Genomic DNA, 22,783 nt, shown 5'->3' with positions numbered 1-22,783 from the left:
GCAGCTGCTGCTGCTGCAATCCATGCCGGTGGCCACCCTGACGCTGCTCGGACTTGCCACAGCACGCCAGCTCCATGCACCGCAAGCCCTCTCGCTGCCATCGGGCAAACCAGTAAATCTTACAAATCTTGTTCTTGGGGGGTGCTAATTGTTCATTTTCTTGCCCTGTGATTTGCATTTCCTTAGCAGGGCAGTGAGATGTTAATTTATTTATGCATGTCCAGCAGCTGCTTCCTTACCACATGGCAAATACTGAACCAACTGCTCATCCTACACTGGCCTGTGCAGAATATAGGACCTTTCTAAAACCATAAGCACAAGAAGTTCTTGTGTGAAATTCTTGATCCAATCCTCTCCAATACAGAAGGCTGTTTTCTGAAAGAAAGCAAAAAAGCGGCTTCTGTGTCTGCTCAGTAGTGAATATATAGCTGATGCTTTGCTTACATGCATCACTTGCATTTACTTCATTTATTTCTGATGGTTTTTAAAGATATTTAATCAAATATCAAAATATTCTTGTTCTGACGTCTAGTGAAAATGTACATAAAACCAGGTCTTGAAAACATAATAAACTTCACACTCATCACATTCTGTTGATTTTTTTTCTCCGAGCATGCCTTTCTGTGATAAAGGTAACAGACAGTAGGGAAGTACATGTGGTGGGGTCGTAATTCAGCTGAGCTGACCCTTACGAATAGCGTGTAAGCCATAGTACGCATATGGATTACATTAGTCCAGTGGGGCCCTTGATTTAAAGAGCGGGAAGAAGTTGGAAGGAGGGATCTGCTTTCCAAACTGAGGCAGGGTCAAGAACTGAAGAAAAACCATGATACTGAAATGACACATTCAGCTTTTTCCTGTTTGGGGATTTACCAAACTCTTCTTAAATTTCTGTTTTAACTTACTTTTCAAGGATGTTATTGAAAATCCTTTTTTATAGCTGTCACATTTTGCTGTATGCCTGCAATTAAGCACTGTGAATGACAAATGTAGCTCGGAAATGAAGCGAGCCCCACATATTTCAGGTTGCTGTGCACCATGTAAGTGTGCTCGTGGTGTGATTATTTTGGCTCGGCTCGGGAGATCAGTTGATGGAGGAGGAGAGGGAGATCATTCCTTCTGAGGGCTACAGTTCTCTATGGATGGCTGAGAAGGAGCCTGGACCGGTTGGCTCTTTAGAGTGAGATTGAAGGGCTCATGGGATGGTGAAGGCCAAAGTGTGAAAAAGAGAGGTATCAGGGGGGAGGTGTTACATTTCAGTGGAGCAGAAGTCCTTCTGTGAGCTTAATCAATAGCAATGTAGAAATGGCATCTTGACTTTGGTCCTGGGCTGCTGTTGTTTTTAGTAGAATTTGTTTCAACCTTTAGGAAAATGTTATTTTTCCTGTCAGAACCTCCAAGGTAATCAAACTCAGTAAGTTACTGAGGTTATTCAGAGTGTGCCAAATGTCTCTAGTCATATCACAAACTTACCAAATTATGTCCACATCCCACTCTGCTTCCATAGTACGGTCAGATGAATAACGAGGGAGAAGGGCTGTATGCCCGGGCAAGTGTAGCACATGGTAAAACTCTGAGCTAACACCGCTGCAGCCCTGACTCCAGAGCTCAGTGGATGCACAGGCTTTCTGTGAGAGGCTCAAGCCTTGGGATCCTGCCAGGGCTTGGCCGGTTTATGGGGAAATAGCCACAGGGCTGGCTTCTCTGCTCTGGGTGACTGCTGCCAGCCCACGCCGTTCCACACCTCTGGTGGGCAGGCGGGCACCTTTCCAGGTGCGGCTGCACCTCCTCTTACCTCTACGACGGGTTTTGGAGTTGGTGGATTAACTCTGCATTTCTTTCACCTTGATGGCCTCTGAAAAGCAATGGTAGCTCTGTCTCCTCGGGATTTTTCTCCATTGCCAAAGCCAGCGTTCTGTCAGCTTTGTATCAGCCCACAAGCTGCACCCAAGTTTTCCTCAGGGCTTTCACCAGACATTTCTCCAACGCATTGGTGCTGTCATGTGAGGTCCCTGTGGTGACTGTAAATAAATTCAATAAATAAGGATGGGCAAAAGGCACGTTTACATAATGTGGATACACCATTCTCTCCAATTGATGATCTTTTAACCCAGGTTCCAAGCCATATCTCTCTGCACTACAAGCCATTTTGAATTGATCTTTCCAGTAAGACGCTGTGAAAAGCAGTATGAAATGCTTTATTAGAATCCTCAATTTATGTTGCTTTCCTATTAAAAAAAGAAAGTAATTCAAGTTATGCCTAAATTCTATAAAGGGCACTTGGAAAGATTACATATAGAAGTAGGCTTATACAAAGTGTGGAGTTTTGTTTTAGGTAATATGTTATTTGGAACTGTTTTCCTTTTACTGCTGTGTATATAACTGTGTGTAACTTCACTGACACCTTCTGTAATCCCTAGCAGCACATCTCACGCTTAGCAAGTCTGCAGTAGCTGCTTCGATTTAAGGCTAATTTTATCTGTATCAGTTTCCCTATTTCTTTGGACCATAACTATTTAATATGCTGCAAACTAGTGTACAGACTTAGGACACTGGCAATGCCTTGCCTCTCTTGCTCACTTCTCATGACATGCTATAGTTACAGCTTTTCGACTTTTTTTAAAAAAAAATTCTGGTTTTTAAGTTGTTTTTTTAAGTTTTAGGGTTTTCTGTGTCATTCCCATTGTCATCCCGCCACCCTGAGTGATGGTATATAGAACAGATAACCTGTAGCTTCTTGAAATACCTACTGTGGTTTTTTTCTGGGCTTGTAGAGGAGTGGATTCAGTGGCTTAGGTAATTTTTCCTGATCTTGTGTTCCTAACTTAATGGTAGACTTAAGTCATCAAGGAGAAATGTCATAAAGGTGGCCCCAGAACTTTTGTGCGGACTCAGAGCTGTACATAGAAAATTTGTGTAACTTGGAGGCAGTAAGAATCATGACAGGAAGGCAAGAGCGTATGTAGCTGATTTGCAGTGACGCAGATTTCAGATAGGAAATAGCTTTGGATGCTCATAAATTACACTCCACTGGAACCAAACATGTATGCACATCTCATATAAGCCTCTGTAGTTGGTTTTTTTTAATGGAAAACAAAATAATACTTTATTACTGTTGGCTTTTAAGCCTACAGAAGTCATTTACCACAGCTGCTTACTGTGGGAGATTTAGTAGCATATTTATGCTAATAGGAATTATGGATGAACAGTGAAGAGTAAATATAACTTTAGGATTTTATCCAACATCAGCTCACTATCTGCAACATTGCCCAATTGTATCAACATTCCTTTATTTAATTTACTCCATTTTGGTACCTTCCTGTCCAGTAATGAAGGCATATCTTCAATCCTGCCCATGCTACATCAAGCCATTTCAAAACAGTGGGGCTGGAAGAAAACCCTGTATATCTTGGCTGAAAAAAATTATGTTCCTGGTCTCTTTTCCCAGAGCCTAAATTCTAAGCCTGTTGGTTTTGTAAATTCACACTGATTTGTGCAGGACTTCTATTTCTAGAGACTTTGGGACGTGGTTTTCCCACTGGTGCCACACTGGCAGTTTTGACAGGTGCTGAAGAAATTACGGACGAAGGCAAAGTGGTGAAGTGGAATAGGTAGGCAGCTGTTAACGTTATCAAATTGAAACATGCTGAGTACATTGCAGCTCTGAAGATTAAAATCTTGCTGTTGTATAAACTCAAGAGTTAGGCTGTCAGTTTAGTGGCCATTGTTACCATTAGATGTTATTGATTTGGTGAAGTCATGGAAACAAAGTACTGTGAGGGATGATAGATGGGTCACCCTACTCGGCCAGAGGGACCTGGTGTTGTTGGAAAGCAAAGATATTATTCTTTTTAACATATCGAATGTTCTGCTCTCCAAACGTTACTCAATACTTCATAATTCCTTGAAGTTTTTTGGCCATTCATCATCCAGAATTGCAAGTGAACACTGGGACCCAGTTCAAGAAGTTGTCTTTACTAACATGCCTCCATGTTCTGCTACATCCATGGAGAGCCACGAGCATGGGGTGTGCTCAGGCTGGGTCTGTAACCATCGATTACGCGTGCCCCCATGCTGATCTGCGGCGCCAAGGCCAAGAGGTGGGGAGGGGCTGCTGTCTGTCCTGCTGAGACTTCTCAGCCTCCTGAGTGGGACAGCCACGTGCAGGCTTCGTGCTGGGAGCTGGTCCAGGTGTCCCCCCATGGCCAGCATCTTTGGGTAAAGCCGAGATACATGGAGGATGAGGTAGGGTTTGCTTATCTCCGTTACAGAGTTGTTTGGAGAAAATGTTCAGCCAGCTGAGGCACCTTCTTACACTGTAAAATGACGTGAGGAATTTCAAATGGTGGCAGGACACCTGGAAGATGGGAGGAACTTTTTTTGTTTAGAAATTAAAAAAAAAAAAGTGAAGATTTTGCTTTTGGCAGTGTGCTATTTGTATACATGATGGTATTGTCCCAGATAATCATTTTATATTAAACCAAAGGCATACCTTTTTTAGCTTGCATTTACAACCACTGTGCAAGAAGAGGGTGAGTTTTTTGATCATCTCCATGGTTTTGGCTGCAGAGTAGCATAAGTTGTATAATCAGTGCAATGTAGGTACTGAAGAAGCCTGCAACTGTAATAAAACTAGAAGTCTTCTATAGTGTGAAAGATTTTGCCATCTGCCACTTTAATATAATAGAAGTGGATTATCTTCCTCTCGTGAAAATTATGTATTATATCTAAAATGGCCAGACAAAATAAATTATGGTTTAAGAAGTGGTAGAAAGCAGCACAATTAAAATTGAATTTGGGGAGTGGTTGGTGGATGCCATAAAATCCTTTCTAAAGAGGTTTCTGGGAGAGTGGAAGAAGGGCGATTATCCTAATTAAAATGTGTTGTAATAATTTTTTAATTTGGCTTCACATTTATTGTAAAAAAAACAACAACAAAGCTGAGAATCCAATGCCTCTATCTCTAGTGGAATGCACATACCCCTTTCTAGCTTACGTTAATCTGTTTTTGTGGAAGTGGAGTATTAAAACAGATTGTTAATGTTTCCATCTGGGTCCTATTCTTTCCTTGCGAATGGGCTGAACATTGCAGCAATTTGTTTGTATTTACTGCCTTTTTCCTCAACCTTATCACCAGCCCTCAGATAGCTCGGGGAAAGAAAAAGCTTATCAAAACTTCAGGGCTGCAGAGCGCTGAGAAAGCAGGCAGCACACTAAGACCCTGGCAGCTTGTTGCATTTGCATCCCTATGGGTTTTAGTTCTGTCTTATCACTTTCAGTTTCTGTAACAAGCAATAAAAAGAATTGATGAGTCAGTGTGGGATGCACAAGACTCACAGAAACTGGAATTGAGACATCTTGACTTAGAAATTGGCATTAAGGGCAGAAATATGAATGTTAGAAAGGAGCAAAATACCTCTTAAATGAACTTGCATAGAGATTATAGAAGAATGCAATGGGCACATACTGAGCGTTAAGCATATTTAGTATCCTACTTTTTTCTTACAGATAAGCTGTTCTCAATACTTTTTTGCAAAGCTAAGCAGTGGCACTCTATAGGTAGTGATTATGGGTTATTCCAATGAATGCACAAAGATCATTTCATTTCTGCGAGTAGTGCCATTGACTACAATGGGACTATTTCCATGTGTAAAGTTAGCCTGGAGCAGAAGTGTGGGCGAGATTGAATTGTGGGAAAGACTGAATGTATACTTCACCTCTTGCAAAAGGGCTCTCAGGTAACAGAAAGAGGAAACCTCCGTGTAGGCCTTCTTTTTTGGGAGATCAGTTACAGATTGTCTTGAAAAGTGGGTATGTAATCTACGTAAATCCAGCATTACAAAGCAGAAGAACTGGAAGTGTAAGCAAAGAACCAGTTGTTAGGGCGATGCATTCTCCCGTAGTTATGGCAATCTTTCATCTGAGGCTTTCGAACCACTTTGTGCTTAAGTGAGCGTTACATATTCTTTTAGAAAGGTGCTGTTAAGTATCATCACATGGAGCAGTGAGGAGATTATGAATGGCTGGTCAGGGATCATGCGATGAAATAATGAGCATTTGCGATTCCTAATGCTCTCCTTAACGATGAAGCATTATCTGTCCTAATGCTCAGTATTGGCTGTAGGCCACAGGTTGATCTCTGGCCATGGCCGTTGTACAGAAACTTTGTGGCCAGTTTTGTCTGCTGCCTGGAAGAATGAGGAGGGTATGGCTGTTCCTAAAGATACGAGACGGCGCTGGGGAAAAAGGAGGTACTGCCTGTTAATAACTGGACATTGGTCTTCACAAAGAGAGGCTTGTCAGGAGGTTTGAAATAGGGCACTGTCTTGCTCTTCTCTGTGGTCACTTCCTCTTCTTCCCAAAATCAAGATACTCTTAGACTGGGTTGGCAAACTCTCTTTTGCACTGCTGGTAGCACCCATGAGCAGAATTTTCTTTGCCCGACTGCTATAAACCGTGGATGTGGACCTGGCCATACCCACACGGCAGCATTTCCTATGTCAGTAGCTTGCTCTGTTCTGCGGACATGAATGAGGTGCACTTTTAAGCGCTTTTATGCTACTGTAACTGAATTTTCCTTTGGCAGACCACGTTGCAGAATACATAATCTCTCATTTTTATAAAACAGTGGTGAAGAATTTTAAACCCTAATGTGCACCTGGGGAGGTTGAACCCCATGCACCAGTACAGGCTGGGGGCTGACCTGCTGGGAAGCAGCTCTGCTGAGAGGGACCTGGGAGTGCTGGTGGACGACAAGCTGACCATGAGCCAGCAGTGTGCCCTTGCTGCCAAGAAGGCCAATGGCATCCTGGGGTGCATTAAGAGGAGTGTGGCCAGCAGGGCGAGAGAGGTTATCCTCCCCCTCTACTCTGCCTTGGTGAGACCCCACCTGGAGTACTGTGTCCAGCTCTGGGCTCCCCAGTTCAAGAAAGGTGAGGAACTCCTAGAAAGAGTCCAGAGGAGAGCAACTAGGGTGATAAAGGGACTGAAGCATCTCCCCTATGAGGAAAGTCTGAGAGAGTTGGGCTTGTTCAGCCTGAAGAAGAGAAGGCTGAGAGGGGATCTCATCAACACATACAAATATCTTAAGGGTGGATGTCACAAGGACAGAGTCAGACTCTTCTCAGTGGTGCCCAGCGACAGAACAAGGGGCAACAGGCACAAACTGAAACATAAGAGGTTTCAGTTGAATGTGAGGAAGAACTTCTTTACTCTGAGGGTGACAGAGCACTGGAAGAGGCTTCCCAGGGGGGTTGTGGAGTCTCCTTTGGAGATACTCAACACCACCCTGGACGATGTCCTGTGCAACCTGCTCTAGGTGAACCTGCTTTAGCAGGGGAGTTGGACTGGATGATCTCCTGAAGTCCCTTCCAACCCTTGCCATTCTGTGATTCTGTGTTATGGTGAGACATTTCCAAGATGCGGGAAAATTTTAAGACATTTATCGCTGTGATGGAGGGAGGCAGTTTATTGCTGTGTTTCTGAATGAGAAGTGAATTGCCTAAAGACTATACTAAGCGTGGTATAAAACCAACTAAGAACTAGAGGGAACCCACCTCAGCTGCTCCTCATGGATCACCTTGTCCTTACACTCTGCTATAGGAGCTTGGACTGGAATATCCTGGAGCCAGTCTCACTCTGCCCGTGCCCAGAAAGAAGGCTAGAGGGATGAGCTATTACCCCATGTCCAAGTTGGTGAAGGGAAGGATGTCTGTGAAGAATCCTTCTGCCAAAAGAAAAAAACAGGAGTTACTTTTCCTTTAAAATCCTTATGGGGAGACATCAGCTTGAAAACATATTTGTAAAGCCTCTCAGGCCTTGCCGAGAGGACTTTGTTGGGTTAGCTGAATCAGCAAACCTTCTTTGCTTCGATGCACGTTGCAGTCAAACAAAAGATTTTTGCCTGGGTTAAACACTGTCAGTCCCTGCACAAAATCCCCTGCAACAGCATACCGATTTTGTTACGCTTGGGCACTTGGGTCAGAGGCACATCACTCCGAGGAATGGAGATCTTTTGTAGAGGAGAAATTGTAGCTCTGCTGATCGATCATTAATCTGTAGACCTGGCTTCTGCATGAGGGGGAAATGAGATGCTCCAAAGAGATGAGGCTTACCCTGCCCAGCGCCGGCTGTCTGCCCACCCTGGGGGGTAGGCTCAGGCTCCAGGCTCTGAATAATGCAGGCAGATATTTTTTGGTACTCCCCTCTGAGCAAAACATTCAGACGTGACCTGTTCCACATGCCACTAGGTGGCACTTTAGGGACATGGCAGTCATTTGGTTTTATTCGTTGCGCATGAGCTGCATCACCAGAACTAATTCTTGGGGGTTTTTTGATCAAATGTAACTATTTATTTATTTTCACCAGTTGCCTGCTCCAGCCATTCCCTGCCCTCCTGGCTGCTGAGCTTTGCCATCCTTGTGTCCTGGCAGCGGGGAGGAGCAGCCAGCCCAGTGGCCCAACCTGAACCGGTGGCTACCACAGCCCTGGTGCACAGCAGTTGCCACAGCTGTTAGACTGACAGCCACATCGCAGCAATTAGCTAGTAAAAAATGTTTCTTGCATCAGTAGGAACTGTGATACCAAACTGCTGGAAATTTTGAAATCTTACCCTTTTTGGCATCAGCACTCCAATTTATATTTGCTTTTACCGGGACACAAAGTTTACCCTTTTTTGCTTTTTCAGTTCCCTTCAGTTTAAAATAGTATTCTCCTGAAATGAGAACATTAAAAAAAAAAAGGGGTGGGGTGGGGTGTCTGCAAAAGTTTGATTTTTTTTTTTTTTTTCTTTCTTCTTTAATTCCACCCCCCCCGGTCCTTTATTTTACAGTGATTTCAGTTTTCCTGCTTATTTGCAATTGACGTTGTAGAGTACCGATCTGTTTAGTTACTTCTGCACTGTTTGAATACACTGATTCTTGAAAAGTTGCATTTTATTTACCCATAAATAACCTGGGGTTGGTCTCCTTCCTTCTTCATTCTGCCGAATAAGTTACGGCATTCTTGCTTTTGATACAAGGTTTGACGTAGACTCCAGCAAAAGTGTGAGCACCAGAAACTGCCTGCCTGGCCAGGTTAGGGGGGTAGCTCGTGCTCCCTGTCCAAGAAGGGTCCTTAGGAGCTGGCTCTCGTATACCCCTGTCGTTGCTCAGTGTTGTGCAGCAAAGCTGTAGTTCATAGCATACCTATCAGGTGGCTTGCTGAAAGACTGTGTTTACTCTTGCTGGCCCTAAATGAATGATTTGTCAAAGTGATGTGATTTGGTCCCAAATTTATCGTGTGGCACTGCTGGGTATTTGAACTTTGCTATCCCCAAATCATTCATGAAGGCTTCATGGACTTTGCCAGGCTACTGTTACCAGTGCTTAGAGCCTTCATTTCTTTCAAATACATAAAAAGTGGTTGTAGAAGTCGGGGAGGCTAGGGGCTGTTCAGCTTGCCGATAAATGAATGCTCCGTTGCATTAAATGAACTTTTAAAGGTATTTGACTTCTGTAGACAGAAAAGGCAATCTTTATTTTACTCTCCTATTTGTACCAGAAATCTACTGCTATAGAAGCAGCTCTTCAATCCATGAAAAGCTTTCCAGAATTGAAATGTTAGTACCAAATAGTTATTAAAATCCAAATATTTAAGATACTAAGATTCAAGTAATACTGGAAAAGTACAGGGTGGGTTTGTTTCGGGTTTTGTTATGGGTTTGTTTTTTTTTTTACCCATCAGATAACACTACAGATGTAGCACACTTAGAAGAGGGGGGGAGAGAAATCTTGCCAGCCAAGGCACCTTTTCCTCCTATCCAGAGGAATTTCACGTGCATCTTCAAAAAAGATGACAGATCTCCCTCCTCCGTGCACGTTTGGCGTTGTATGGTTGGAGAAGAGCAGTACCCTGACAGAAGCGCATTTCCCCTGCAGCTTTCTGTGCAGCTCTTATTGTGTGTGTTATGAAAGAAATGGAAGTGGTATGAAGTCGTCCCTCCTTTTTAAATATATAAAATTCTGTGCTTTCTGTCGTTTTTACTTAACTTACAGTTAAGTGCTGGGAAACTTGTGACTGCTACAGAGCTTGATGGGCCTCTGCAGAAGCCTCTTGGCAAAAGCACATGAGGTTCTTCAGTGTGCAACGGGTTGTTATTGTTATGGCTAAAATCCTGGCTCCTTTTAAAGTTTGAGGTTGGCCTTGAACTTGGTTTTAAACATGAGCTTTCACCTGTGTAGAAATGAGCTTTTTCTGAGGCGAGCACGGGATGGCGGGTTGCCTCTGCTGCCTGGGGGCCGTTGTCAGCCTGGCTCCAACTTGGCAGAAGTTGGGAAAGAGAAGAGGCTGCCTGGCAGTGCCAAGTGCCCTCAGCCTCCCTCCTCCCTGTCTTCCCTGTCTTGGAAAGCCATCCGTACCTTCTGGACAGAAAACAGCCGCACGGTGTTTAATAGCGTGTTTGCTGCAGGGTGCTCCAAATCCCGCTGCCCTGCCTTAGCTGATGTGCTGTGCCCTGTCCTGGTGGAGCAAATTGGAAGGTGCTGGAAGATTTCAGGAGAGGCGAAGCAAGGGATTAACCCTCTCTCTTAACTTGCTGCTCGGTCAGATATGCTGGGGGGGGGAGGGAGGGGGTGTTTTGTTTTGCCCAAGCATAGACCTGTGCGATGAGCGTTCAGCTCGGTTTCTGTTTGAAATGTGAGAAGGCGAGAAGATGTATTTGGCTTCTTCTGTGACTTGTGTTCTCAGTAACTTTACTGGAATTTTTGGTATAATTCAGACTGTGTCACTCCAGCCTTGCAAACTTCAAAGACAGAGGCTTACTCTGATGAATTTTCATCAGTTTCAGGAGCTGATAAGGTGACAGGGCGCAGCCAAGATCTTTCTAGCTTTTATCCACCCCACTTAGTCTTTCTCTGAGTATTTAGGCCATAAGGGTAACTCTAGAAGAAATTCTGGGTACTAGGTCATTTACATCCAGAGACATGGTTCCTAATGCTTCACAGAACTTTTCTCTTGTTCTCCTAGCACAATAAAATGCAAGAAAACTGTTTCATTAAAAATCTGCAAAAGATATATGTCATCCATTCAGCTGTCACCCTGGATCTCTGTTTCCCCTACTGTTGAATTGTTAAAGTAACTTTTCTTCTGCGTGTAACGTTTCCTTTCATTGACTTTATTGTATGTGACTGCTAGTCGTTTTCTGGGTGTAGCAATGACTGATCTGTTGTTGCAGACCGAGCAAGTATCTGAGGTTGAATTACATCCTCAGATGAACAGACCCCCATCGCAGGCAGAAGAAAACAGTTCAGCAAAAAAGGTGAGACTTGCACTTGTACCGCTGTGGAGTGATTTGCCTTTGTCAACAAATGTGGTTGTTTTAAGTTTTAGAGCAATTAAATGGAGGGTTAGGGTTACGTTTTCACGTGTTTGCCTTCTCTGGAGGTCAAGACGCTAGAGAGAACCGGGCTCGCGTGTGACATCAGCTCAGATAAATCATTAAGAATGCTCTTAGTACATACACATCGATGCACGTGCTTTGAGAGAGGCAGCTTGCCATTTGTTTCAAATCAATAGGGGCTTGCGGAGCCTTAGGGAAGGCAAAAAAAGAGTTTGATTGTACTTGACCCCTGTCTCGCTGTAGTTCTTCCAAATTTTGTGAGGCACACTTCTTGCTTCCAGTTATTGCGGATTCAGTTTTGATGTAACCACACCTGTTTGCTGGAGGTCAGAATCTGCTACTAAGTGTACATAGGCTGGGAGAGATTTGCTTGAGATGTGCAGTTCTTAATATGTTTTTGTATGAACATGCCATTTGTATAAAGAAAGCACCGAAATTGCAATGCAGGGCCTTGCTTAGGGGTGGAGTGAACTTAGCAATGGCTGTGAGCCTTTCCCCACTCCTGGTCACGCTCCCTCTGCCTCCTTCCACCAGCCCCAGCCAGAAGAAGTTTTTGATAGGGGGCAAATGCCGATCCTCCCCGCTCCTGCCCCTCCTGCAGCCAGGGAGCACCTGCAAGACCTTTGCTCGGCCCAGTCAAGGACAGATGCTGTTCCCAGTGCGTGCCTTGCCCAGGGAGCATCATCACACCTCTTACCCTAACGGGGGGCAAAGACAAATGCCCGGTGTCATCTCCTATATGCGATAGGGCTTCCAGGGCGGCGTCCTCGCTCCACTTGGGCTCACCGTATGCTGCTAACTGGCCTAGCCCTGCTTCTTCCTTGCTTTGCTTTGCAGCCCTGCTGGGGAAAGGAAATCTTTGTGGTTCACCTACTTCATGCTCACCCCCATCCCTAAAATACAGAGGAGCCCAGGCTGTGGGGTGCAGGGGGCAGGTTGTTGGCGCAGTGCTGGCCCACCTTCCAAGGCCTGCTGCAACAGCTGCCAGGCAAAGAGCCCCTGCAGGGGGCTCAGCGTTTTAGGTATTGGATCACTTCTTCCAGTATTGCGTTTGAAATGGAAGAGGGATTTATCTTATGGATTTAGTAGGTTTTTGTCAGTTCAGGGCAGACTGGGATTGTGCATTTGGCATCCCACCAGTTCATAGCTGTATAAGGCATACCCAAGTTCTTTGCTTGCCGCACGTCATGGCTTTGCAGGGAGCTGCACGTATGCATAGGATTTCAGAGCACTGAGAGCTGTGCAGTGCTGATGTGCTGACGTCCTGATCAAAAGATCTCATAATATTTTTAGATTTATTTTTTTTTCTGCAATGGCAGAACTGGTTTTTAATGTTGAAATCACTTGTTTCCTTAGAATTCTAATTCCTCTAATAACTGTAATCCCTCTAATACTAATTATTGATGATCTTATGTTGGTTTCGTTCTATTTCACTCATAGTACTCTCTTCTGCTGAGTCAAGCTGCTTACTCCAATGTTGGGGATTTTTTCTTATGATTGCTGGGTCATTAAGTGCTTCCTCATATAATTTTTTTCTGATTTTATTAACATTTGGCCAAAACATAGCAAGGAAGATCATCTGGCCCAGTAAAATGTGCACTGTGCAAGTGATAATAAAACTTCATCTGTGGTCTTGTCTGTGACACTAAATGTATAACCTTTGTCAAGTCACTTCATCTTTTTGAGTCTTAGCTTTCTCATTCATGAAATAGGACAGTAATATTTATATCCCTTGTAAAAGAGATCTAATAATAAAACACACTGAAAAGGATATATTTATATTTCAGGTTTGAAACAGCTATAAGGCATTAAAACGACTTCTTATTGCAGAAGAAAGGATATCTTAATTTAAAATAATGAAAACACTTCTTACCACTGAAGTCATAAAAATCCAAGACTCTCTGTTTTACCTACAAACCAGACTATTTATTTGATATAACTTATCAAGAGAAATAACTGGCCTTCTACACTTTCAACATGTTAATTTTGCATGGATAATTTTATACATTTGTCTTTCTAAGCTATTTTCAGTGTTGCTTCATGTAAGGAAGAAGGGAGAGACTCCATGCCAGATGGGTGAGGTAGTAAGTTGGAATGCAAGTGATTGATTATTTATTCTTACCAACTGAGAGTAATTAAAAATTGGTTTGGTTTTAATGCTTTTGGGTCATCTGGGGACTAGTATATGTATTTATACCCCTCCCTCTGCTCCCCCACTCTCCCCCCGCAAATGCACATAGAGCTATACAATCCGGTTCTGAAGAGCCTGTCATCCAGATGAAGACAAAACACCAGTATAATCATTTCATTCATTACAGGGTTGCAGGAGTTATTGTTCCTTTTTTCAAAGTCAGAAACCTGAGAGATTATTACCAAATTTGAATTAAGCTCTGTACCTCTTTAAATTATGAAATCTTAGGCCAGCTGTCAGCAATTTCTGTGTCATGAGTATTCCCTATCCTAATGATGGGACGCATATGGCCTGACTTAACGTTGCTTTGCTTCTCCCTTGCAGGAGGTTGTTCTTGCTCAGCCGCCCTCCAAACCCACCCGCAGGAAGCTCCGGACAGAGGCACAGGGGCTGGAGACCCCCGAGCTTTCTCCCACTATAAGTGTGACTTCTTCACTGCCAGCAGCCAAGCCTCATCTCCCAGTCCAAAAGTAAAAACCTGTACCGAGCACACCAAACCGCACCGTGAGATCTGATGTGGCAGGGTTTGCGCTTTGCATAGTGTTATGCTTAATAGTTCTGGTTTTGAGAATGCTTCGCATCTACATCCCTCTTCTGAAATGCAGACTAAGTCTGTAGTGACTGTATAAGTTGGTAATATTTGATTGATACCTCTTCAAAGGTGTCCTACCTCTGTATCTGGTAGACAACTCTGAAGAGCAAGCCTAGCTGTTCAAACAGCATCTCTAATGCAGCTCCTTTTAGCTCTGTGGGTGTGTGCCTTGCACATATCTTCTGGAATTTTGCTCATTCATGTGGACAGATACGACCAGATAAATGCCCAGAAAATTGAGTCATGAAATGCTTGATATTGGTCATATCCTTGTGATATTTCTTCATCGCAAGGCAGGTTGGAAATGAGCTCGCCACTGGTATGAGCTGAGCCATAGACCACTTGTGATAATCCAGTAATTGCCAAACCCAGCATGTGTTGTTTGGTCACATGAATATAACTGTCGAATCTGTCAACAGCAGAGACTTGTAGGGTTTTCACTACATATTTATTTAATAGCAGTGGAGAAGGGGCTGTACAAATGATAAGCAGAGGCGCTTGAAGCCCCGTTGGGTCTGTACATCCCCCGCAACTGAAACTGTGCAAACATTATAGCCTGCCTTCACCCGAAGCCTTGCAAAGGCATCTGGTTCAGTCTGAAACAAAACCGAGCCGCCCAAATCGGTTGAGCGGTTCTTGGCAAACTGTTTATCAGTGAACTGAATCTGGGCTGCATAATTGGAGATTAGAATAAGTAATCAGACTCCTGCCCTTAAAGTGCTATTTTGTGCTTTGGGAGTGCATATTCCATAGTGGTTCAAAGAGAGATAACAGCATTTGTTAGCGTCTCGACTTAATCCTATCTTGTCTGTATCTTTCCTAAAATGTTTAAATGACCACAGAGGTGTATCTCCCCGCTTTTTGTATTTTCCTACCATTATTACTTTATAGCCTACGGAGAGTAGTTTGAAGCAAAATGGTAAAGCAGAAAACTGACAGCTCACTGGAAGATAACAGCATAAAGACCTGCCTGTGCTGCGAAACAGATCCCATTGCCAAGATCGGTGCCATCAGCCCTGTTAAGAGAAAAGAGCCAATGGGGACTGTGTACCACTATGGACCTCATTTAAATAGGGCATCTGGTTTAGATGAAATTTGTCATTAAAGAGCTCTTGAGGCCTCATGTAAAAACTTTAAAATAATCTATTTGGAAAAGGGCTTGCCAGTATTTCCCGTATTTTCTTTCCTTTTTCCTGTTGTTACCGCTGTTTCTTGGAAGACATTGGTCCTTATGTACAGAGTTGTCTCTTTTTGTACCTGTCTGCCTAACTGTAATTTCCTCCAAATCAGTTACCACGGGCTGTAGAGTAGTAGTAATAATAATAATAATAATAATAATAATAATAATAATAATAGATAAATCATTTCTTTAAGCAGCAAAAGAGATGAGGAAAGTCCATAAGCCATCTATGTGTTCCTGTTTCTGACATCAAATGGTTTTGATAGAAATGACTGCTTTGAATGAAAGAAAGATTCATTTTTGAAGTAATGAAACATGAGAATCAGCAGTGCCCCAAAAAATCTGAGACAGTATTATCATGCAGATGCCCTTTCTTTCCACATAGAATGATTTTTTTGTATTTTCTGTTAACACTCCCAAATCTTTAAACTCTGCAAGTATCTGAAAACAGCTAAAGCAAAGATGATGCGATAAGTACAGCCATGCAGGGATTACTCTTAAGCTGAATCAGAATGCAGTGATTTTGAAATAATGGAGACATCCTGAAAAGTTTCCGTCATTCAGGTTAACAAGTGTGACCATTTTACTTCCAAATAGTCTACCTGATTCAGCTATCTCATTTCAGTGTTACATTTTTCTTCTCTTAAATGTGTAGTTTGTATCTGGTCTTTGAAGTGTAGTCCAGTGTGTCTAGAGTACAGACGCGCAAAATGGATGGCTGGCCTTCTGGCATCAGCCACTGTTGAGGCTCTTAATTGAAATGTTTTGTGTTTATCTGTCTGGCAGACAGTCTTCCAAGCAGAAAAGGGCTATTCAGACCGCTATACGAAAAAACAAAGAAGCCAATGCTGTGCTCGCCAGGTTGAACAGTGAGCTCCAGCAGCAGCTGAAGGTAAGGAACGCATTGAAAATCGGTGACAAAGCTCCCTGCAATCAGTGATGTGTCGCTTCCAGCAGAGAGTCTTGCTCATCCTCTCAGATGAAACCTGCGTTGTTTCCTCCTTTCTGAAAGGGTATAACTGTACTGTATGCGTGGGTAGGATGAGCCTTTCTGGGAAGAGTTATAACCTACGGACCTACAGCTCCACTGGCAGTTAGAGTAAGCAAACTTTGTCTTTTTGAAAAGTTTGATTACGTGATGGTGTCACCTAGTGCGGAAGAGCAACTCGAGCATAACTTGCTTGTCTTCTGATCAGTTGTGCTATGTAACTTCTCCCGGAGTCAGGCATTTGGTATACATGGACTGGCTACACCATGCTTTACGTGAACATCAAACACTGATTTTTAATGTCTGCTCGCTTGTCTTTTAATGTGTTCTCAAGGGTATGTTTTCTTACACCTATCAGTTGTGGTTCTTCTGTTTTCTCAGTCCAAAGGTAGTACAGACTTTAGTTTTTCATTTGCTACAGCTTTTTCTTCCCTGCATATTATGAACATGCTCATATAGAAAGGGAGGTGAACCCCCAGTTACGCTTTTTTTTTCAGTCAAGGTTAAAGTTTGATTCTGTGTTCAACTTTGCTTTAATATAATTTCTTAACTGGCTTTCAAGGATCTCCCCAGACTGATGCAGGGTGGATGCTCTGTACTGAAATTGTAGCAAAATATAGGACAGCGACTGAAATAAGCATGGAGATGAAAGCTTTTAATGACAGCGTATTGCCATCATTCCTTGGCTCAGGTCTTATCTGCTTCCATGTGCTATCCTCAGCACGCTTAAATTCCCCGACCTTCACAAAACAGCTGTTATCTGTATTTTACGGTAGGGCAAATGAAGCACGTCAAGACAGAGAGATTTGCCAGAGTTCACACAAGAGCAGAAAACTAAACTTGTCCTTCAAGTCGTGTTGCTGCCCGGCTCCTTTCTGATGGAGCAGGGCCTTTGTGTTTTCATGGGGACCAGAAGGCTTGATGGGTGCCCCTCGGGCACAGCTTGCACTGAGACATGGGGAGCATTCAGGTGCACTCCCGGGCTGAGGCTGTCCAAATGGTGGTACCAAAGCCTGGAGGAGTCACAGGTCGGCCCGGCTCCCTCAAGGGCTGGGGAGCCTTTTGACAGGAGGTCAGTGAGAGACGGGTGCCCCTCAGCACAGGGGCGGCCTCGAGACCAGGAGAGGCTTTCCCAAAATTGCTGATCCCCAACGCCTTCAGAGTGGGTTTCTGATTGAGACTGATGGTCTTCCTGACGCAGTTGCCAGAGAGGCAGATTGCAAAGCCTGCATTGCCTTAGAAAGGCTAAGCCTCGTTCATTTCCAAATGCAAAGAGGTTGGTTGTGTGAACCAAAAATTCTCAAAAAGCGTTTTTGAGGGTAATGTGATTTCAAAATAACCTCATTTTCTGTGGTGAAATTGCCAACCTGTGGCCAGCATCGCTGCATCCCAAGCTGTTCCACTGGCCAGTGGATGACTGCTCGTCTTCGTGGTCACCTGAGCAAGTAACCGAGCCTCTGTATTGCCCCGTAGATCACAGAATCACAGAATCGCAAGGGTTGGAAGGGACCTCGGGAGATCATCTAGTCCAACCCCCCTGCTAAAGCAGGCTCTCCTAGAGCGAGGTGGTTGTGTGGCGTTGGTATGGGGTTTCAAGACTGCGAGGAGAGTTATTTAAACAGCAGAGCCCGGAGCCTCCAGCCAATGCCAGCGGTTTTGCCTGGCTGCTCTTCACCGGAGCGGGTGGTGCACGTGAGCATCCCAAAGGTTACAGCGCATCTCTCTCCCTCCCGCAGGAGGTTCACAAGGAACGAATTGCCTTGGAAACGCAGCTGGAGCAGCTACGTCCCGTCACCGTCTTGTGACCTCCCGCCACAAGAGCGGAGCAGGCGTCCCGCCAGCCTCGCAAGGAGGGGAGTGCGGTGCGGCTGGGCAGAGTTTCCGCCGAGGTGGTGGCAGTGGGGAGGACCGGCTTGTCGGGTCTCCCGTCGCCCCGCTTGCGCACGTTTGCCTTTGCAGGTGAAGAAGGTACAGAGAATAAATATCTGACTGCTGGATGTTTCTGAGCGGGGGGAGGCTTCGTCTTCTTTCCTCCCTCTTCCCAGCCTGATGTGTAAATGCAGTTTATCATTGAAATGAATAACCTGAGAGTATTTTATTTATGTAAAGAATTCCTGATTTATACACGTTCTGGCAGCACCTCCTGCCCCAATCATTAAGAGGTACAGCATTCCTGAATTCTTGCTTAAATTTAAAACTCATCCTCTGAGATGGGCTTCTGGATGTTACTGATTCCTGTAGGATTGTATCATGGTAGAGTAGCTGGGGGTTTAATGTACTACAGGAATAAAACTCACTAAGCGTGCAGAGTCTTTATCCACAATCACGTCAGATAATTATTTTCTTAGCGCTGGTTATTATGCAATCACGGATGTATTTTAACGTTAGAGAACTTGTATTTTATAAGTTCAAATCGTATGAGAGAAGAGTAAAAAATACTAAAATTTAATTATTTTCGAAATTACAAAAAAACCAAATCTGATTTTTGAGCTATAACTGTTTCCTATCACTGGTGTTTGATCACTTGCTGGCAACTGCAAGTGTCTGCATATTTTTAGCATGTTTGAGATCACTGGCTTATAGCTTTTTTCTTTTTTTTTTTTTTAACCAACAGTGTATTTCTAACAAGAGGTTAAAAATGTGTTCTGGGCATTTTTTAAAAGCTTTTCTATGTACATTTGTATTGGTTTGCTTTGTTGTCCTAATAGCTGCTGATTTGTTTTAAGGATACATACAAGAACTGTATTTTCAAAGGAAGAATGATAGCAAAAGTACTATACATGAGGCTATAAAATGTGCGATGGAAATAATTGCCGTCTACAAGCAGGCTTTTTTTAAGGTTCCTTTGCACCTCGCTGGAGATGCTACTGATAGGATGAAGCTGCTAATGCCCATCTATTTTCTAAATGAAGAAGCAAAGATTAATCTTTTACCTGAGTGTGATCCAGGGCCAACTGAATTCCATGGGAGTTTTTTCCATGGATGCAGTGGTCATTGGCTTTGGTCTCAGTTCTTGCAATGGAAGCTGGCTAACTAATGTTGCTTTATTTCTTGGGCCAATACCCTTGTGCTGGGCGACTTTAGACGTTGCAGTGTCAGCCCTGCTCCCTCCATGGATATGATGCGTGCTTCACTGCAAGGGGGGGTCACCTACTTGTTACCCATCTTAAACGTGGCGCTGCACGTGTTTCATATCCTGTTGTTTGCTGACCTAATTGGAGTGTACGCGTTCGCCTTGCAGAAACGGCGCAGCAGTTTTTTACCGTTGTTGGTGCGATGCTTTCTCCCTGTAGCTGTAGGATGGCCCGTAGGGCTGAGAGGAGGGGAGAAGCCGGGTTTGAAGCAGCTGGGTAGCCTCCCTTCAGGGTGTATCACGGAATGGCTGTGGTGGGGTATCGGAGGACACACCAGAGCAGCCAAACATTTTGTTGAGAGATCAGACAGACATCAACGGGAGCGTTTGAGGCGATGAGGAGACGGCCTACTTTTGCTGCAAGGATTATGGATGTGGGACGTGGATCCAGAAGGCTGAAGGTGAAAGTAAGCATTTGCAGAACTGTTACTGAAAATCTGATTCAACTAAACGTCACTCTGTCAACAAGCAACAACCGTTTCTCTGGATTTGGGAGGTGCTTTGTGGGGCCATTCCTGGTCAGTGGCAGAATGCGAGAACTGCAGACTTTTCCGGGAAGCTGCAAACCCTCTGCTGCCTTCTCGCTACTGCCGGTACTGTTCAGAAGTTATCACCATTTATTTCATATGTTCATAACACTGAGTCATGCCTGAGATTTTAATGAGGTTAAATGCTCGCTCTTTGTTTGCTTTTTAGTTCTTACATTGTCATTTGGTTAATAAGCCCCTACTATTTGATAGGAAATAATCATCTGCCACTTTTTTTTTTTTTTTTTTTTTTTTTTTTTTTTTTTTTTTTTTTTTTTTTTTTTTTTTTTTTTTTTTTTTTTTTTTATTTTATGGGTGATTTTTTAAGGAAAGCTTTTCAATGATTGCAATGAAGCGTGCACATTGCATTTTTAAGGCAGTGGAGGACTTTTTCATGTTTGATAGGTGTTTCCTCTAGAATAATCCCTCATTTATTTCATGTGGGTTATTCATGGAATAGATGCTGTTCAAAGGAGGAGTGGAAAAGTGCTTTATATGTCTTTTTCACATGTCTCCCTTCTAACATACAGGTGTTTTTTTTTTTTCCATTCACTGGAAATCAGGATACATGGTTAGCCAATAATGACATACTTACTCAGTTGTTACTCTACCACGGGACATAATAAATTTAAACTCTAACCATCCCTGCATTTTTAGGGATGCAATCAAACACCCCACTCAGCTTCAAGACCTAGAGTGTGTGAGTTGATTTGTATTCTCTTTGGTGAAATGTCGGCTATGATGACGATACACTACCCCACATAGAGAGTAAAACGAAATATTTGAGGAGAAATGTTGGTGTGTTATAAATAGGATGCAGGAAGTTATTCTTCTGTATGTCTCAGTACTTAAGTATTCATGATATAGCCCATGCAAAATGAAAAAGTGTCTCTGGTTTTGGGGGGCTGTTAACATTTTGAGAGGGAGAGGAGAAGGCATTGTGAAGCTATAGACAGTGCTTCTGGCATTGGCTCCAGGCAGCCATGCTCATGGCTGGTGTTAACAGGCCCTGGCTGGTCAAAATTCACATCAAAGTCCTGTGTCACAGATTTTCTCAAAAAGTATTTTTCCTTTGGAAAAATGTGAGTATAGCGAAGACATAATTTCTTACAGAAACCTTTACTTTCTGAAGTTTGGACAGGAGATACTCCTAGACGCGAGACAGACCACCGGGTCAGAAGGGAGGAACTCACAGGCAGTTTGCTCAATGTTCAGGACTCTTTCTTGAGCTACAGGAGAGCTATTGACTTTAAGCCCCTGATGTGCCTGACCCAGAACAGCAACTAGGCCCTGCCCGTCCCAAGCTCACGGCCCGACCAAGGAGCGAGAGCAGCTTCCCATGCGTGAGGTCTCATTCTCCTCAGCTCACGGTTTCTGTGGTTATTTATGCAGAGCAGAACATGCCCAGCAAGAGAGGGTAACTGGGACCAGGAGCTGGAGCACAGCTTCCTAGCATCTGAGAGGATGCGCAGACCGTGAACCTGGTGCCCCTTTCAAAGTCTTCAGTTCCACGCAGTTGTTCTGGTTTGGAGAATTAAATATTTGTGTCTGCAGGACATGAGTAGGCCGAGTAGATAAGGATATTCCTCAGTGTGTGTGTAAGCATGTCTTCCTTTTGATCATGCATTTCTTCATGGATCTGTTGACGTTCATATCACCTGTCTATGAAATAGTTGTTTCAATACATGGTAATTCAGCGGCGAAAAAAGAAAAATGCCCAGCTAAGTGTAGTGACTGCTTGCCTTTGTAGATAAGCCATTTTTACTTGAGCCTTTAAATATAAATGAAGACCTGGTAATTACGCAAGGCGAACAGCTTCCATTGCAGAGGCATTCCTTTAAACAAACAGCCTGTGAACAAACATTAATCCTTCATAATCAATGTCCTTCTCCTAGTTACTAAATGTATACTAGGATGCAGTGGGAACATGAGCACCTCTTCCCAGACAGTTCTCAGTTCTCTCTTCCAGAGAGTTCTGCTGACGTAGCAAAAATATCAGTGATTAGTGGATTCAGCCCTGTTATTGGTAAGTTGGTGAACATCCTTTTTTTAACTCAAAAGATTATCTCCAGACTCTTTTTATGTGCATGGCGGTGGTTTTGCTGCTGGGAATTCTGTATCCACATCAGGGAGAGGAACTTGGTCGGCTTTAGTCCGGACAGTCCCAGCTTGACGCTGTCAGGGCTCACCAGTGCGGGGCAGTGACAACTGGCATAGTAAAACAACCCCAAAGGGATGGTTGGGGCTTGGAATCCCTCACAGAAAGCACTTAAGGTGGGCTTGATAGGAAAATCGCCTTTTGGTGGGGTATCAGCTGCTTTCCTCCCAGCTGAGCTTCCAGATCAGGAGGAAGTGAGCCTGTAAAAGTTGCTAGCCAGGGAATGAGGGATGTCCGCTTTCCAGCACCATCGGCCCTTCGGCCTTCAGCACACACGGTCCTTGACAAGAAAATACACGGGGTTATAAAAGAAGGCAGAGAGGCCCTCATGAAGCCACATATTTTATTGAGTAAAGAGTAAAAGTATTCTTTCAGGAAAAAAAATAAATCCAAGTGATGTCGTACCCTTGAGAAGAGATGATGTATTTTGAAGCTTTTTTCAGTTATCTTCATGATAATGTGCTATGAACATATGCGTTACGTTTTACTCTGTTAACTGATTTTTTTTATATAAAAAAAATGATATTGCAAGCATTATCGTTGTTAATCTAAAAAAAATACCCTGAGGCTATTATATATTTGAATTTTAACTTATGAAGTAGATAGCCAGATTTAAGCAATTTGTTTTCACAGCTGC

At 43.5% G+C, this 22,783-nt stretch overlaps 1 protein-coding gene across 1 annotated transcript in view; it reads left to right on the top strand.

Annotated features, from left to right (window-relative positions):
- REPS2 (RALBP1 associated Eps domain containing 2) overlaps positions 1 to 18,789 on the top strand; it is a 66,248-nt gene extending 47,459 nt beyond the window's left edge. The window contains exons 14-17 of the mRNA XM_009639971.2: positions 11,213 to 11,296; positions 13,893 to 14,038; positions 16,127 to 16,232; positions 18,065 to 18,789. Coding sequence (XP_009638266.1) covers positions 11,213 to 11,296; positions 13,893 to 14,038; positions 16,127 to 16,232; positions 18,065 to 18,133 — 405 coding nt within the window. The 3' untranslated portion in view covers positions 18,134 to 18,789. The remainder of the gene's footprint in view (positions 1 to 11,212; positions 11,297 to 13,892; positions 14,039 to 16,126; positions 16,233 to 18,064) is intronic.
- The last annotated feature ends 3,994 nt before the right edge of the window (positions 18,790 to 22,783 follow it).

The sequence above is a fragment of the Egretta garzetta genome, unplaced genomic scaffold, assembly GCF_000687185.1.
Source record: "Egretta garzetta isolate BGI_Z169 unplaced genomic scaffold, ASM68718v1 scaffold445, whole genome shotgun sequence".
In the NCBI taxonomy this organism is placed as follows: Eukaryota; Metazoa; Chordata; class Aves; order Pelecaniformes; family Ardeidae; genus Egretta; species Egretta garzetta.
Note: the sequence above shows the minus strand (reverse complement) of the source record. Positions and strands in the feature narration are given on the sequence as shown.